At 44.0% G+C, this 18,453-nt stretch overlaps 1 protein-coding gene across 3 annotated transcripts in view; it reads right to left on the bottom strand.

Annotated features, from left to right (window-relative positions):
• The window catches only part of LOC148022553 (uncharacterized), a 109,390-nt gene extending 91,383 nt beyond the window's left edge, over positions 1 to 18,007 (bottom strand). The window contains exons 1-4 of one of the 3 annotated variants that reach the window (XM_087695502.1): positions 17,406 to 18,007; positions 16,740 to 16,953; positions 16,549 to 16,636; positions 16,282 to 16,454 (exon numbers count right to left, since the gene is read on the bottom strand). In XM_087695502.1, coding sequence (XP_087551628.1) covers positions 16,282 to 16,454; positions 16,549 to 16,636; positions 16,740 to 16,953; positions 17,406 to 17,577 — 647 coding nt within the window. In that variant the 5' untranslated portion in view covers positions 17,578 to 18,007. The remainder of the gene's footprint in view (positions 1 to 16,281; positions 16,455 to 16,548; positions 16,637 to 16,739; positions 16,954 to 17,405) is intronic. The other 2 variants (XM_087695501.1, XM_087695500.1) reach the window with 2 other exon arrangements.
• Positions 18,008 to 18,453: the final 446 nt, after the last annotated feature.

Below are 18,453 nucleotides of genomic sequence, written 5' to 3'. Positions count from 1 at the left end.
TCGTCTTGTAAAGCTAAATATAAGGTAGCTTTCACTACCATAGTTGAATGTGTATGGCTTAGACGTTTGTTGGTTGATCTCGATGTATTTGTCACGGAGCCTACTCCTTTGTTTACTGACAGTCAGAATGCCATCGCAATGCCATGGAACCCAATGTTTCATACACACACAAAACACATAGAGATCCACTATCACTTTGTCAGAGAGAGACTACATGCAAGCGATATCAGCCTTGTCTACTGTCCTACCACCAGTAATGTGGCAGACATCTTCATTAAAGCTCTTTCTCGTGACAAATTTGAAGCATTCAACAATGCTTTAAATTTGATCTCCTTTGGTAGATGATCCTTGCATGTTGATCACTCTTCACTCCAGGGGGGTTTGTTGGGTTTGACTCACGCCTATGGTCACAAGGGAGTGTCAACGATTCGCAATAGGACACTAGGCACTTGTTATTCTCCTTACGAGAGGTTCTTTTCCCCAATTTTATTCTCCTTTATTTTATGTATCTATGTTACACAGTTTGGACACTTATCGTGTTTTACACCTTTCGGGTGTAAACACATGTTAACAACCCTAAGGTTTAAGGTTTGTACTTTGTACTTGCACATTACACTCTTTTGATTATTGAATTGGAAGTCATGTCTACACTCTCACACTCTCTTCACTTTCAACTACACTCTCGGTTGAGCTTCGATCTCTGTGCATCCTCTCTCCTCTCACAACAACCTAGAATTGAAATTTTCCTAGGGAAAAAGGTCTCAAAGCTCCGAGAAAAGAAAAAATATGTTTAGATTCTAAACATAGTGGCAAAGAGAGCATAGAACGCCACACACTCACACAAATGCTAGTTCCAGCCACATTGCAATCCCTCATGCATCCTTCTCCCACCATTGCTTCCATAACATCCTTGCAGGGCCTCTACTAGGTTGGAGGTGCAATTCATCGACAAATGGGACTCCCCCCTCAGTCCACCTTCCCCACTCCACTTCTGGGGTGAAGCTTCAAGCAATGCCTCAGAGGATGGTGCTCTTCCCTTTTCTATCAATGAAGGGGTGGTCAAGCTGATCCATAAGAGAATGAGAAGTAGAACCCCCCATGTTGAAGGCCTATCACATGTCTTACTGCAGCCTACAAAGTGTTTGCTAAGTCCTTGGCCACCAAAAGGTTATACCCTTCTATGAAATCCTCGGTTATGAGCAGAAAAGGGTTATTAAGCACAAGTATATCTTAGATGTATAATTGCTTTATGGAAACGGTTAGACTATGCTCAAAAGACCAACTAAGGCTTAATCTACTTTAAGAAGAATTTGACAAGGCCTATAACCATTTAGGTAAGTGCAATAGGCATCCATAACCTCAGCCCCACAACTATCAGCTTCCAAGGCAACATGGATATCAAGTGAAACTAGATCTTTGACCAAGGCATAAACTACTAAACGGGCATGGGTAATCTAATCAGATGTGCATGTCCCGAACCCAAAAGCTTTAGAAAATGCCAACCTCACAGATAATGGAGCCAAGAAAGCATCATCTGGAGATTCAAGTAACAAGGAATAAACCAAAGCCAGTTCCTTTACAGCATGCATATGCTACCTACAAAGTGAAGCATGATGCATGTTATATTGCCTACCAACCCTCTGCATTACAAATTAACTATTCAAAGGAGATACTACCCACACACGAAAAAGCAAGCAAAAGCATGTCAAGCAACCGTTCCATGTAACCATTGAAGATTGCATGACTAAAATAGGAGTTAAAGCATGACTAAAATAGGAGTTAAAGCATATAGGAAGTCTGCCCAAAAACTGTGCAAAGGGGTCCCTATGTTGAAAAGGGGGTAATGAGCTGTCCAAGCATGTCAAACTGCAAAGGAAATTGATCTAATAAAGTAAATTTTTGCAATACTCCCATCTCTAGAATCTTTGCCAAAAATCATCACCCTACATAACATATATACGATCCAATCAAGACCATGTCGCCATATGCTAGGCTGAATAAAAAGTAAATCCCGATGCCGACGCGCAAAGCCAAGGCCAATGATCTTGTTTGAGAACAGCCAATGCAGCTGTATCCCAAGCATGACCCTCTAGTGCATCCATCACTAAGTGCTCAAAGGTAGGCACCAATTGTAATTTTCCATAAACAACCATGATGATAACAAAGTAATGCGTTACAGTGCCCCCTACATAAAACAATCAAAATCCATGGCAATCCAAAATTCTACTTGCTCCACTATGACTTTTATATTCAATAGCACATAACACAACCCGACTATTCTCATGCAAAGTGCGCCATATATCATGCTACTTGCTTCTAGAGCAGATCCCATGAACATTCCAAGTGGCAATCTTCATATATTAACAAAAGAAAATTCAAGTTTTAGGCTGATCTTGCCTCGATTTGACTCTCTCTACCAATGCCTCAAGTACCCCATCCTCCAAAAAGTCAGCCACCAGCATTGCAAATGCATTCTATCCTTGACAATTAGGCTTACAATTAGGTTTTCCCAAACTGAAGAGCTAACCTTGGATAGTGACAATCCCAAGGAATGATCACCTTCCCTTTCCTATCAAAGGCAAGACGAGCTAGTGGATCTCTAGGACGATCACAAACACTTTGGCATTTCTTAACCTCCGCTAGCTTGAAGAAATCACTTCAGGAACAATACATTCAAAAGAATGTTTATCCTTCCTTCATGCATATGTACTTAAGGGACCTTGAGAACTCATATGCATGGTAACCGGTACCATCTACATCAACCTTTTTCCCTTTTTTGAATGAACATCAACCCCACCAAGTTCAAATTAATCTAAGGCCTACATGGGCTGTTTATCTTTATCAATATTTCTATGCATAAGGGGCTCTTCATTAGGACCCTCAATCATTATTTCTGTAGCAGCAACAAGGGCAACCTTGGCAACCAATTTTTCTAGATACTAAGCCATAAAATGACCCAATTTCCCACACGAAAAGCAATGGCCTACAAAACTCCACAAACATGGCAGCCCATCTAAGCATCAAAGATGATGAGATGGGACCCATGAGAGAAATTAGTATGGCATGCAAGGGCCATGCAAAGCCTATCACACTTTTGATTGAACAGTTACAATTGCATATTCAAAGTTATGTAGATAGCAAAGAGTTCTTTATATTGCACCACTTGAGGGTTGTGATGTATTACTTCATGTGCCTTGGTGCCATCATATGCATGTAGTGATCGATACCCATGACAAAGTCATTACTATTCAATATAAGGGAAAGGCCCATACTTTGGATGTAAAACTGAAAGGGGAATGAGTTCCTATTGTATTAGCTTTTGCCATTTCAAAAGTAATGATAAATCATCTTTCGACATACTTGGTTTTTACTAAGGATAAATATGATAATGAATGGAAATGTGTCTAAGTTGAATAAGGATTGCATGCCATTTCTAAAAATGTGCACTAATTGTTTTTCTCAGTCACTTCTAGGGCACCTATTGCCTAAAAGGCCGAAAGATCATAGTATAGATTTCATAGCCAAAAAGTAACCCTCTTAATAAGCCACCATACAAAGTGAGTGCAACCCAACAAGAGGAGATTATAAGCCAAAGTTAATGAGCTGTTGGAAAAGATATTGATTCAAGCCAACTCATCTCCTTACTATTCACTCATGCTTTTGGTCCAAAAGAAGGATGGCTCGTGGCATGTGCATTGATTACCATGCTTTGAACAACCATAGCCTAAAGATACACCAAAGATTGCTGATAAGCAAAAAGCAAATGGTACCGGTGGGATTTGACACACAAATGCAAGGCCATCTTGGTAGTGCCAATTCAATGTATTTTATATAGACAAGTATGCATACAAGTATGGGGCAGCCAAGATACTTTGGTAGAGGTACTATGTTTCATGCTATGGTGGATCAAGGGCCATATACGAGAATGTATGGCACAACTCCTTGTGGTATATGCAGCAACCAATGCATGGTGTGCAAAGCTCAATGTATCCAGGTATGGCTGATAATATGCATAACCCCGTGTATGGCAGCATTGGCACAATACCTAGAGTACAAGTGGCATGTATGGTAATGCATGTGCACCTCTTGGTGCTTTTGGAGCCCAAGGAATCAATGTTGGTCATATAAATACTTCTTATGGTGCTGGTCATCATGTAAATACAGCAAATGCACCCTTTTTGCAACAGCCAGTGTATGATAACTTGACTCCCAAAGGAGCAACAAAGGACTATCATGAGGGTGGAAAGCAATGAAGTTTGAGACCTTCAATAGGGTACAAGATAGGCTGAAAGCTTCGACTTTTATTTAGCACTTTAATGCAGCCTATTCAAGAGGCAACTTTATCAAACCCTCAAAGATTTACAAGGCAGCTACTTTCTTAAAGGGGAAAGTATTGCGATGGTGGTCCATACTCTTGATGCAGCGTAGACCGCCATCAACATGGGTACAATTTAAGCAAATGTTTGCTTCAAATTGGTTGACTAGTACATTTGAGGTGGAGATTATGACAACCTTGGAATAAGCTGATGCAACACAATGCAAGAATTTGGAATAATATAATAAGAAGTTTTGGGATGCCTTGCTTGTTAGACAGTCAATTCCTGGACAGTTGTATGGCAGTGCCACATCAGCAAAGTACGTCCGTGCCATGTCAGCACAGTACGGATGCCACATCAGCAAGCACCACGTCAGCAGCAGCTGCAATCCAAAAGTCTGCAGTGCGGACAGTTTTTCTGCAGTCGGCTCCATTTAATGCAGCCGACCTGGTGCTGGTATTTCTTTTTTTTTGGCTATATATAACTAGTTGATGGCACACTCTCTGATTCATTTTGATCTTGAGAACTGTTGGCTGAGACTGACTATGCTTAGGCTGACGGAGATCGAGGTCTTCAAGATGGAGACACACGCAGATATTTCCTCTGCCCCATGTATATTTTTGCACTCTTATACAACATACTACACTGCAGATTTTCTGCGTTACACTGTCTCCTTTTCTCTCTCTCTTCTCTCTGTGTTCACTCTCTCTCAGTCTTTGTCCTACGCTTCCGCATCGCTGCACTTTGACATGGTATTAGAGCAGTGAAGACTAACTGACTGAGTGTGCTGAGCCTATCTGAAGAGGAGATTCCAACGCGACACAAGGTTGCGTTTCCAGGATTCGAGGGCGAGAGGAAGGGCGAGCATGGGCGTGCGGAAAAGGAGTCCAACTGGTGAATTTGCTGCAGGCTATTGCCGTTCGAAGGTAAGGAAGGCTGCGTTTGAGGCCTTCATTGCAAATTTTACCTTTTCATCACCTTCAGCGAGTGAAGGAGGTTTGGGCAGCGAAGGAATCAGCCCTAGAAAGCTGTGTTTACACGGTCAGAGGGGGCTGATTTTGCATTTGTGCAGGCATTGCAGGTGAGCATGTCTATAGAGACTGATTTGGAGTTCCAGGCGATCATGGACAGGAAGGTGCATGTCCTACCGGCTCTTCCATCGGATCAAATGCTTGATGGTGGCAATTACCGCATCTAGCGGGTGATGATGTTGGCCATTTTGGAGTCTTATGATTTGGTGGAACTGGTGATGGAGGAGATTAACAGACCCTCGATGAGAGATGAATCCAAACTCTCTTCCAATGCTCGTGCGGAGTTGACCAAGGCCCAATCTCATTGGGACAAATTGAATGCCAAGATTCGTTCTTTTCTTTTTCTGTCTTGCACCACAACCGTGATAGCTCACATCGAGCACTTGACGGTGGCTTGAGAGATATGTCTGGAGCTTAACCAGATGTACAACTAGATGACCCTGATGAAGAGGGTTTCTTTGGAGGTGCAAATGTGGACCTTGTCCGTGAATAATTCTTCTTCGCTTCGGGAACACATCAAGAAGCTTCGGCAACTTCAGATGCACGTTCAAAATGCGAGGAAGCCTATTTCCTCCGAAGACATGGCGATCACTTTATTGTCCCAGTTACCGCCACGATTTGGTACCTTTTATTCCGCTCTTATTGCATCAGGGCGAGAGTTGACTCTTCGATGGGAAGAGTTGGTTCCTATGGTCTTGGACCAAGAGGAACAATTGAAGGGACAGAATGCTTCCAAATCAGAGGCTTTGGTTGGTCAAGCCTCTCAAAAGAAGGGAAGGACCAAAAGAAGAAGAAGGAGAACAACAAATGCAAGAAGGACAAGGAGAAGGAATCGACTTGCCATATTTGTGGTTAGACCGGTCATTGGAAGAAGGATTGCCCCGACAAAGATAAGAAGGACACCAAGAAAAAGGATACGAAGGATTCTGGAGCGGTGGCTGCAGCTGCTTTTCTACACTTAGCAATCGTTGAGGACTCTACACCGAAGACTTCTAATGCTGCAATGGCAAATCCCCAGGCTCGTGAGTGGATCGTGGACAGTGGTTTCTCCCAACACATGACTCCTCCAGTTGGTGTTGCCCATTTGCGACCTTCACGTGGGCAGATTCTCATTGGAGAGAGCTCTTCTGTATCTTTTGCTGTGCGGGGTAAGATGCAGCTTATTCCAAATGGGACATGGTGGTACCCACACTTCCAAGGTATTGCATGTGCCAGGCTTGGGATATCATTTACTTTTGGTCCATAAGATTTGTGCTCTTGGCCTCTTGGTGGAGTTTGATAGTGATATTGTTCGAGTCCTTGATCGTGGATCGAGGAAGATTCTCTCTACAAGGTATGAGGAGAATGGCGTCTACAAATCGAAGTCTTCTACAGCTCTTACTTCTGTTCTTTTTACTTCTCAGACACAGTCCTAGCTATGGCATGCTCGGTTTGGCCACCTGAACTATGAGTACCTTCGGAAGGCGTCGCGAGGGTCGTTTGTCCGCGGGTTGTCGGATATAGTGGTGAGCCATCAACCATGTGTCTCCTACATTCGTGGGAAACTGCATCGGGATGCGATTCTCATAAAGCTTCGCGGCGGTCTACTTCACCTTTGGAGCTTGTATCTACCGATCTGTGTGGCCCGATGAGGACTGAGTCCCTAAAGGGGAGCTTGTACTTCATGTTGATCGTAGATGACTACAGCAGGATGACATGGGCCTATTTCTTGACATCGAAGTCCGAGGCTTTCTCCCGCTTCAAGGATTGGCTTCTCTTTGAGGAGAACCGATCTGGAGGGCGACTCAAGACCTTGTGTTCAAACAAGGGCGGTGAATTTATGTCTAATGAGTTTGCTCGTTTTTGTGTAGATAGGGGCATTCACCAGGAGTTTGCTAACACCAACACTCCTCAAGAGAATGGCATTTTGGAGCAGAAGAACCGCAGTGTGATCGAGATGGCGCGCACCATGATGGAGCACTGACAGACACCTCAGTTTCTATGGGCCGAGGCAGTGGCTACCGCAGTTCACATCCTCAATCGATCTCCCACTTCGGCCTTTGACAAGATGACACCTTTTGAGGCTTACTTTGAGACTAATCCTGATGTCTCTTATTTCAAGATCTTTGGGTGTGACACCTATGTGCACATCCCAAAGACACAGCATGACAAGTTCGAGGCGGCTTCCCGACGACAGGTTTTTGTTGGCTACAACTCCCAGTCCCAAGGTTATCGTCTGTTTAATCCCGTCAAGCAGAATTTCTACATGAGTCGAGATGTGCGGTTCGTGGAAGTTCCGGCCATTGAGGGGGATGAGGAGCATCCCGCCCTTGGAGATCCAGGGGAGAATTGGGCTCCCAAGAAAATTCCTTTGGAGCCAGAGCCTCTTGATAGAGATTCTTCTTCTAATTCAAAGTCTTCCCTTCCATTGGCCACCCCAGAGGAGATTCTGCCGGTGGATGTACTAGAGTCTTCAGTAGATGGAGAGCGACGGGGAGAGGTCTGGCCTCCTCCTCATTGGGCCCGTGACACACTTCCAGATTTAGGGATCGAGGGGGTCCCTGAGAAGTGGGAACCACAAGATGGACCGCGGAGGTCACGGAGGAATCAAGCACATTCTATGGAGCTTGTTTGCTCTAACTATTGTTTGATGACCCGTGTTATGCAGGATCGTGATCCCACTTCAGTGAAGGAGGCTTTGCAGTCTGCCCATTGGCGGAAGGCTATGGAAGCCGAGTTGGAGGCTATTCAGAGGAATGGCACTTGGTCTCTTGTGCCTCATCCCTCTCACAAGAAGGTGATTGGTGTCAAGTGGGTCTTCAAGACCAAGTACCTTAGCGATGGTTTTTTAGACAAGCACAAGGCTCGCCTGGTTGCTAAAGGTTTTGTTCAGTGCCCACACATTGATTTCCATGATACTTTTGCCCTCATTACTCGTATGGCAACTATTCGAGCTATTCTTCCTGGCTTTGGGTCCTCGGATGGAAAAGTCTACAGGTTGAAGAAGGCCTTGTATGGCCTCAAGCAAGCTACACATGGATGGAACGAAAAGATAAACTCATTTCTTCAGTCGAAGTTGGGATATAGACGCTCCAAGGCTGATCCGCAACTTTACGTGTACACTTCCAAGGTTGATCATGTGTTGTTTGTGTTGTATGTTGATGATTTGATTCTGACAGGGGATCATGCATAGAAGGTCCGAGACCAATACAACTTTACATCAGACGTTCGAGATGACGGATTCGGGGCTTCTTCATTTCTTCTTGGGTCATGAGATTTATCAATCTCAGATGGGGATTTTCATCTCTCGGCAGAGATACATTTAGGAGCTCTTGGTGACCATTTCTACTCCTATGGATCCGAACTAGAAGGCCACTTCACACTCAGATTCTCCCTTGATGGATGCTTCCCGCTACCATCAATTGATTGGATCCTTGATTTGGCTTCTCAACACTCGTGTTGATCTTTGTTTTGCTGTGGGTCTTTTGGCAGGGTTTATGAGTGAACCCAAACAGGTGCATTGGCAGGCTGCCCTGAGGATTCTTAGATATTTGAGGGAGACCTCTGACTCAGGGATTTCTTATCCAACAAGCACAGATGTTTCAGATATTGTTCTTGCAGGTTGAAGCGACTCGGATTGGGCTGGTGATGTGGACCACCGGCGGTCTACTACAGGTTATTGTTTTACCTTGGGTACAGGTGTTATCTCTTGGAGTAGCAAGAAGCAACCCATGGTAGCCCTTTCTTCTACTGAGGCGGAGTATTGAGCGCCGTCTTCCACCACATGTGAGGTTGTGTGGCTTCGGAGATTGTTGGAGGAGCTTGCCTGCCCCCAGACTTGTCCTGCCCTTCTGCGGTGCGACGATGAGAGTTGCATTGCCTTGGTGTGGAATTTTGTATTCCATGCCCGGACGAAGCACATTAAGATCCAATATCACTTCATACGAGAGAAGCTTCTGGATGGGACCATTGATGTGGAGTACTGCAAGATAGAGGATAATCTTGCAGATTTGTTTATGAAGGAGCTTCCCCAGGCTCTTCTTCAGCATTCCAGATCCCTCAGTCTTTTGACCCGTCCAGGATCAGAGAGGGGGTGTTAGACAGTCATTTCCTGGACAATCGTATGGCAGTGCCACGTCAGCAGAGTATATCAGTGCCGCGTCAGCACAGTACGAATGCCACGTCAGCAGGTGCCATGTCAACAGCTGCAATCGGACAATCTATAGTTCGACAATTTTTTTGCAGTCGACTGCATTTAATGCAGCCGACCTGGAATGGTATTTCTTATTTTTTGACTATATATAGCCAGTTGGTGGCACACTCTCTAATTCATTTTGATCTTGAGATCTGTTGGCTGAGACCGATTGCACTCGGGCTAATGGAGATCAAGGTCTTCAAGAAGGAGACACATGCTGATATTTCCTCTGCCCCCGTGTATATTTCTGCACTCTTATACAGCATACTACACTACAGATTTTCTGTGTTACACTATCTCCTTTTCTCTCTCTCACTTCTCTCTGTGTTCACTCTCTCTCAATCTTTGTCCTACGCTTCTGCATCGCTGCACTCTAACATTGCTGCCAATGACTTCATGAGCAAGTGGAAACGTATATATGTGGGCTGCCTAAAGGAATCATGGATTTTTGCATCAAATCCACCGTATCTAGCATGTCTCAGCTCATAGGTTAGCATGTTGCTAGTTTGGATTTTGCATTATCATTAGCTTTGCAAGGGCCAAAGGCATGAGCATTTTGTGCTTAGAGATGGATTTCCGATGATGCACGGACGGCTATGTGTCACAAAGCAATTAAGGCCCAAGGTGATCACTCAGAATCATGTTCCTATGTCAAAAAGTGAAGTATTATAGGCAAAAGATGCCGTGTTTATTAAAACCTGGGATATGGATCATTATTTGCAGGTTCAGTAAGCAGGCCCATTTCATTCCAGTGAGGAAGAAGATAAAGGCTAATCGTTTGGCACATTTATTTTTGCAACATGTATTGAAGTATCATGGCATGCCAAAGTCAATCGTCAATAATCAAGACACTCAAATTACTAGTTTGTTTTGGAAGAGGCTATTTGAAAACATCAATACCACGCTGAAATTTTCTTCATCCTTCCATCTGCAAACAAATGGTCAGTCAAAAGAGGCAAATTCTATAGTGCTTGATCGCTTGAGATGCTATATATCTTAGAATAAGTCACAATGGAAGTAGTATTTTCCTTTGGTAGAGTTTGCACACAATAACACAATACATAGTTCCACTAGCAAAGCTCCATTTGAGGTTGTGGAAAGTACCAAGAAAGTACCCCCTATTTTGCACACAAAGAATAAGATCTTTGAGGCTGATCAGTATGTGGAAAATATGGATGCAACCTATGCGAAGATTAAGTATACCTTTGAGAGGTCTAAGAGAAGCAAAAGAAGGTAGTTGATCGCCATAGATATTTTTTGTAGTATGCAAAGGGTGATTATGTGTTGTTGCGTTCTAAAAAGGCAAGGTTGAAAAAGATGCATAGAGAGAGGTTGTATCCAAAGCTGAGTATGAGATATCATAGGCCCTTTCAGGTGTTGGAGAGGATCAACAATGTTGCTTATAGGCTAAAAGTGTCTCCACATTGGCGGATACACAATGCCTTTCATGTAAGCTCATTGAGGGCTTTTCATGGTGATTATCTAAGGACGTATTTGCTGAAATCCAGCCAAAGCTTGACAAGTTGGATAAGATATTGGTACCCAAAAGAATATTGGCACATAAAAAGAGAGATCAGAGGTAAAGTTTCCAAAAGGTATTTGATGAAGTTTCATAGTTATTTACCAATGGATGCTAAGTAGATCAAAAAGGATGACGTGGCAGACTGTCCTTTGTTGTCGCAACTTTACATCGAGGCTTTTCAGTTAGAGCTGACTTTGGATCGGGTCCAATCAAGTTCAGCACAACAATGATCCAAAGCATTGCCTAATGCTCAAGGGGGAGATAGCACTTCTACTCCTCCAATGATGGACAACTCTCCTGAATAGTGGATCTCGAATTCAGCATACATCCAAGGTACTAGGCTAATTGATGTTTCTTCTATACTTACAGCTTTCGAAATACCAACATGAGGTCTTTCAATTCCATATATAATGTTCCAAAGGCCCTTCGCAACCAATGCATGATGCATTATATAAGCCCACAATGGATAGTTGGTTCCATCCAACTAATCCTCAATAACCAACATACAGAATACATCATTGTTGCCAACCATGGCCATTGACGGTACTTGATGCAAAAGTTGCCTGTATAGAGAAAAATATGCATAAAACCAACCTGTGATTTGTAGCACAACATGAAGGAGACTGTAAGAGCTCTTACATGTAGAATTGACTAAGGTCAAAAATTTTGCATAAAAGGATAAAATAGCCTATGCAATGTCAACAATAGTACAAATAGAGACCAAAGAGCTCTCCCCCAATATATATCGACTTGAGAATGCTCATCAAATCTCATCTGAATCTAAGAAAAGTGAAGGGTCTTGATGACTCTACCTAAGAGGTCAAAGCCTACTCTAATACCAATTGTTGAATTTAGGGTTGCAGGAATGCAAGTACACAACTAGGAGAAGAAAAAGCTTGTTGCTTGAGAGAACGCAACTCAAAGTGTATTAAGAGATGTGTAAGGAGAAGATTCTGGTAGCAGTCATGTTTGTCATGCTTTGTCATCTCCAGCCTGTGAGCCTCAATCTAAGTTAGCCCACAACTTTAGGAGCTCTGACCTATCTATCAATTTTTTTAACAAAGGAGGTACCTCATTCTAGAGCACTCGGTCTATTGCCTTTCAAAGCATTTTCTCCTCCAATCGAGATTTTGTGTGCATTTCCTGGGCAATTTTTGCATTTGTCAATCTGCCTCACCCACCAAACATTGTCCATCTTTTCCAAGATTTTTTCCGAGATTTTCCGGCATTTTACCAACATTAAATTACTGAACAACCATATTTTTTGCCCCAAATTGCAGCCGGCCAGATGTAGGGTTAGTTGGCTATATATAGCCTACCCCTCCCACACTTGGCATTCATCTTCCTCATTCCTTGGCAGGTGCACACTCCGACTCTATCATCTTCCTCCGTCCCCATTTTCTGAGATTTTCCGGCATTTTGGCCCCATATTACTATCTACCAGATGTGGGGTTAGTTGGCTATATATAGCCTACCCCTCCCACACTTAGTATTCATCTTCCTCATTCCTTGCTAGGTGCACACTCTGACTTCATCATCTTCCTCTGTCTCCGACCAATCAGCCCGATCTGGTGCCCTCACTAATGTTGTGGGCTACGTGCAAGGACTAATCAATCCTCTTCCTATATTCAACATTCTTTCCTTGTTCAGTGCAGATTTCTTTCTTCTTTTCTTGCAATCTCTCTTTGTTCCTTTGTCTCTATGTTCGTGTTTCTTCTTCCATTGTGCACTCACATGGTATCATCGCCTAAGAGAGAGAAAGCTTATTTCTCATGGAGGAGGCATTGCCACATCAACATTTTGCTTTAAATGCAGCTTTCTTCTTGAAGGCAACTACTTCTTTGTAAAGGTGGCAGCATTTCTTCCCCAGGTAGACCCTCTGCATCGATTTCCTTGTGATACTGTAGCCATTTCCTCCTGTTTCGAGGCTATCTACCACCAAAATGCAAATTTCTTACGTGTCTTGCAAGATTTTGAAGATGTCTTACAACCAATTCAGTGGCTTTGATGATATAAATGAGGAGCCTTCTCTGCACACCTCCGAACAGCAATGAGATTATCACAAAGATTATTGCGTGAATCATAAGGAAAGGAGGTCACCTAGCCCATTTGTTCAGGAGCCCTCTCCTTCCCGTTCTCTCCATATCTCACAAAAGGCCCATGCTACTGGCCTCCATATGCCATCAATGGCACCCTCTATACAGGTGCCCATACTCCCTTCTTTACCCAAAGAGAACCGGCTTGATGGTTCAAACTACTCGCTTTGGTCATGTAAGGTGGAGCGTATCCTTGATATCTTCGATCTTTGGGAGTTTGTTACCCACCCTATTCCTTGTCCAGTGGAGGATTCCACTGTTGGATCATCAATGGATCGTGTGGCCTTATGGGATAAGCTCAACTCTAGAGTTGATCTTTCCTCTTTATGAGCTTATAGGATTCTGTCCTAGTGCACAAGTGCAAGTTGAAGAAAGCATCGGAAGTGTGGACAAAGCTTGTTTCTTTGTACCATCAAAAGATATTTGCCCATTGGATTACTTTCGAGAAGAAATTACAGATGCTCACTCTTGATGATTCTCCTTCCATGAAGGATCATATTAATAGGTTGGAGGATATGAGGGATGAGCTTGCGTCCCTTGTTTGATGTCTACTACACCAGCCTTCTTACATCGAGGACCTATAGAACCTTCTATAGGAGGAGCTTGCCCCGCTTGTTTTAAAGCATGACGAGTGCACCAAAGGGATTGCCAATGGATCCACCTCCACCAAAGCTTTTATTGCACATTCGGGAAGGGGGAAGATGAAGAAAGGGAAGTCAAAGACTAAAAGAGACGAGAGTTCTTCATGCTCTGACTTCAATTCAAAGAGGTCTACCTACCCATACTGTGGGAAGGAGACACATCCAGAGATGTTGGAAGACATACCCTCAACTTCTTCCGGGAGCGAAGGATGGAGTTAAAACATCCGAGCCTTCTACCTCCACTCCAACGGTTACCCATGTGTCTATGTTCCTTTATATTGTTCAATTGGAGGAGCTTTCTTTAGTGGTTGCCTTGTCTTCTGAGAGGCCTTGGTTGGTTGATAGTGGGGCTTCTGGTCATATGACTCCATAAGGTGATTTATTGCAGGATCTACGCCCTTTTGAGGGTTCCATCACTGTCGATGACATTATATCGATGCCTATAAGTGGTGTTGGCACTTTGCCTTTGTTTTCGGACTATGCTTCAAGCTCCCTTTCATAGGCCCTATATGTTCCGAACATGGGCTTTCCACTCCTCTCAGTTATGGCCTTGCTAGGCTTGGTACCCGGGTTGTCTTCACAGAGTAGAACATTTGTATTGAGGATCCTTCTATAGGGGCTGTTATCGTGGCATGTTGGCAAGAGAGCGGGCTTTACAAGCTCCATTCCCCTTCTCTTATGCAAGGTCCTCCAAGGTAGTTGTCTATTGCTACACCCATTTCCGCCTGTGCACCATCTATTCCACAGGTTCCTTCTCATCCCCCACCCTCTCCTTCGATGGTTCCCTCATACCCCCAATCCCTTTTAGAGGGGGACAATCTCAATGCTGTAGCTCTGGATTTCCTGACCCCTTGTGCTTTAGAGGGGGTTTCCTACCATCGTGAGGAGCTTTTTCATCGGCAGACTGGAAAGGACAAACGACTGTAGAGGGATCGAAACACAGTCCGACATCTCTCCACGATGATGATTGCTACTAAGGCCACTGATAGGCAGCCAGCTGGAGAAGAAAATGCAAGAATATTTGATGAAGATCTCTCTGTCTAAGTGGCTATAGACAGGTGACTGCTGGGCAGTCCTTCAAGAGTGAAGAAAATGCAAAATCGTAGGTATCTAAGATAGGGCTCATAAAGAGGGTGTAACTTGCTGTAGATGACCTGAAATTGCTGCAAATGCAAGCCTAATGATAACTCCATGTGAGGAGGGCTGATGCCAAATGATGGAGGCTGCAAAACACTAGGTGGAGATGGATCCAAAAGGCACAAACTGAATCTCCTCCTCGCAGCCAACAGTAGTGGAGAGGATGAAGAAAGGAGAGAAGAATATGGTAGAGAGTGACAGTGTCAAAAGGAATGAATGTGTGGGATGAAGAATGAGGGAAGTCGGTGCCGTATTTATAGGCATAGATTGTCTCAAGTCACACCCCAACTCTCTTGAGTGGTGCCCCAACTCTCTCGGGAGGTGCCATATACTAACTAATGATCCAAATAAAGCTTTTTTGGGCTGTAAATGGAAACCAAAATAGGAAGAGAGTAAAAGAACTATACTGAATGACTGGGTTTCTCACACTCCCTCTCAGGCTCAAAAAGGAGCAAAAAAGAAGAGACGCACAGAGAGAGAGAGAGAGATCAACCCTAAAATCCCAAGTTCCACTTGTAAGGTACCAAGTTGTGAAGAATAGTAGATATGATGAGCTGATAGTACCCAAAACTCAACCTCCAGAGAGAAGCCACAAGCAATCTCAAAGCTATGCTTGGGAAGGGAAGTAACCAGACCTGTCCAAAGACTGCGATCTCCTCCAACTCCATGGCATGGACCATTTGGAGATGTTCCTCAAAAAGAACCAATGGAAGCAATATGACTAGGATGCACCCATGAGTAGTGCCAGCATCCGACCAAAGATTGCCATTGTGTGCATTTCTCCAAGGACCCCCCAAGCGAGCTACTGGCCAACTGGCTGGAGCAGGGGAGAAAACTGCTACAGAGGAAGAGAGAGCACCAGAACTTCTCAGCTGAAGAGGCCTAGAGGGAACTTTTAACATTTTTGGGGTTTTACAGCAGACTGAGTTACAGCCGCCACCGGGAGAAGGAAGCTAAAACCTGGGAGGCAGGGGGGCATCAGTAGGGCCAGCTAGGGAGGGACTGACAGGGGTAAGTGTTGGCAGCTGCTGGGGGATAGAGGCGAGCAGAAGGCCAAGGCGGGCAGAAAGGTAGAGGCACATGGCAAGGGCTGAAGAAAGGGCAAGGCTGGCCATGGACAGGGCTATGGGTCACTGTCAAAGGTAGGCAGTGGTGCAGCAGGCTGGTGACGGGCTGGCAATGGGCTTACACAAAAGGCAATAAACATGCCTGAGTGGTTACAATTTTATAGCACCTGCTTAAATTTCCAGGATATAAGTGAACTAAACCAGAATATTTGTCGGTCTGCACTGCAAGAGGGAAATCAGCATATAACTGCTCTGCAGTCCTTGCAACTTATTATCCAGTATGGTTCCCCAACTTACCCACTTTCAAACTTTTCACTGTGTGGTTGCAGATCAGTCAGAACGTCCGTTGCTGCATATGTCCCACGTATGCTGAGTACCACACAACGTGTATTGTCATCAACTGCAATACAATAAGCAGGCTTCAGAATAGCAGAGGTATCTACGTGTTTCTTCAATTGATGCTCCTCAATCTGTTCAAGTGTAGCCAACCAAGGACCCTATCAGCCAACCATTTAGGATACGTTTTGATGAAAATACATACAGCATAAATGTTGGTGCCAAAACCTGCAAAAATTCCAGAATTGATTTTTTATCAGCCAGATATGATGCCCAAGCCCAATCCAGCCAGTGCAGCATCTCTTGAAGCTCGTTCCTGAAACAGCAGCCCAGAAAATGTCCATGAACCAACTAAAATAAGGTCAAAGTGAATTTGGTTAATCCTTGTAACAGTGACCGAAAGGAAAATGGGAACTGACTTATCTGAAACAGGAGAACCAGAAATAGTGTCAGAGGAGCCTTCAAGTGCATGCCGAGTGGCTATTTTGTAAAGACCAAGGGTTAAGTCTGAGATGTCCCAAGGGCTCATTCCTGACACACAGCGCCTGATGCTACTGGCTACTGCAACAAGTGTGCCTTTCTGAACCACTTGATTGCTGTTTTCAGATGAGCCACTGCTTGATGCTCCATTTCCTGCTTAAGACCACAATCACGAAAAAATGCTGAAATTTTTCAGGGTTCAGAGTGCATAAATACCATAGAGATGCAAAATCAACCCAAGGATTCAAAATCAGCTAGGAATTGATATTTTTGGGGTTGTTCTAGAACGCTTTGACTATGAAACGTGTTCTCCATCATGAATTACCCATTCCAGGATTGAAGAACAAAAATCTCTGCAACAGGGCCCAGGAGACCTGCTATTCTCATGTTTAGGTATCTCAGAGGCACTAGTTATGAGGTTGGGCTTAATATGCCAAGAGTTGTGTAACGATCGTCAATGATGATGCTGAAAAGATTGAGCTGCTTATCTCTCCTTTCAGTAAACAGGGCATGCATATCTAAGAAAAGGCAAGCTATGATAGAAAGTGTAAACGAAATGTCATGTTGAGATCACACAGCTGACGCAATCCAGGCAAAGCTTGTACCTGCTGAAACATAAGCTTGAAGAGCAGATTGGAGGCGTTGATCGAAGGGATCATTCGCTGGAGGATGGTAACCTCGAACGAATGGATCATTTGTTGGAGGGTGGGGAGGAGTGTGGTAGGGAGCAGGGGGGGGACGATGTGCAGAGCCGAATCTGTTGAAGAAAAATGCCATTGATGACCTTCAATTGTCAGTACGATTCCCTTCTGCCTCCTACAACCTTGATTGCTGTCAAATTGCCTCTCCCACAGAAGCGAGTGTTCAATATTGATGTTGATCAGTGCCTGATAAGCAAACGTTTGATCCGAATGCAAAATTATCCAATGCTCTGATGCTGCAATGATAATGACGGACGATTCTCTGCTGATCTTGGGATTCTGAAGTACGCTTTCACAGCCTTGTCACGCAGGCCCTGTCGGGAGATGGTCAAAATTCCGTCTAAATCGCGTACACGATTGTGACGGCGAGCCTATAAGAAGGGACCAGGGTGATGGTGGCAGGGATTCAAAGGTTTACATGACAACTTCGCAAGCAACACATAAAAGGCTGGCGGTGGCAAGGATTAAAAGATCACCAATAAGGTCGTAGCTCAGTGGTGGGTGCCTGGGTTGAGTTCCTTGGGTGTGTGAGTTTGAAACATATTCACTAATCTTAACAAAATCCTATTGGACCAACTTGATTTGGAGTATCCAAGGGTTGATGGAGCTTGTTAGGCTCCATGTGGAGCTCAACAATGGGACATATATGGAACTTGTATTCTTTCAAGAGCTCAAATAACCAATCATGGCTCAATTACCTCTCACTTACTTGGCTTATACTCTTGCTCCATACCGTCTAAGCTCTCCTCTCTCACTCCCTATCAAAACAAGAGAATAAAGAAGTTCAAAAAGGTGTAATGCACTCAACTGCATACCTTATCTTGAGGTACAATCCAAAATGCATCAATGGTTCATTAGTGGTCACGTGGATTGGTAGTCACATAATCCAAGTGATGCACCTCAAGTTACCAACTCACCTTCTTCCAATCTACACAAGCACTACTCCAATGCC

The sequence above is a fragment of the Lygodium microphyllum genome, chromosome 16 (assembly GCF_053477565.2).
Source record: "Lygodium microphyllum isolate KBCC chromosome 16, Lygodium_microphyllum_v1.1.10, whole genome shotgun sequence".
Taxonomy (NCBI): domain Eukaryota; kingdom Viridiplantae; phylum Streptophyta; class Polypodiopsida; order Schizaeales; family Lygodiaceae; genus Lygodium; species Lygodium microphyllum.
The sequence above is the reverse complement of the archived record's forward strand: the minus strand, read 5'-3'. Positions and strand labels throughout refer to the sequence as shown.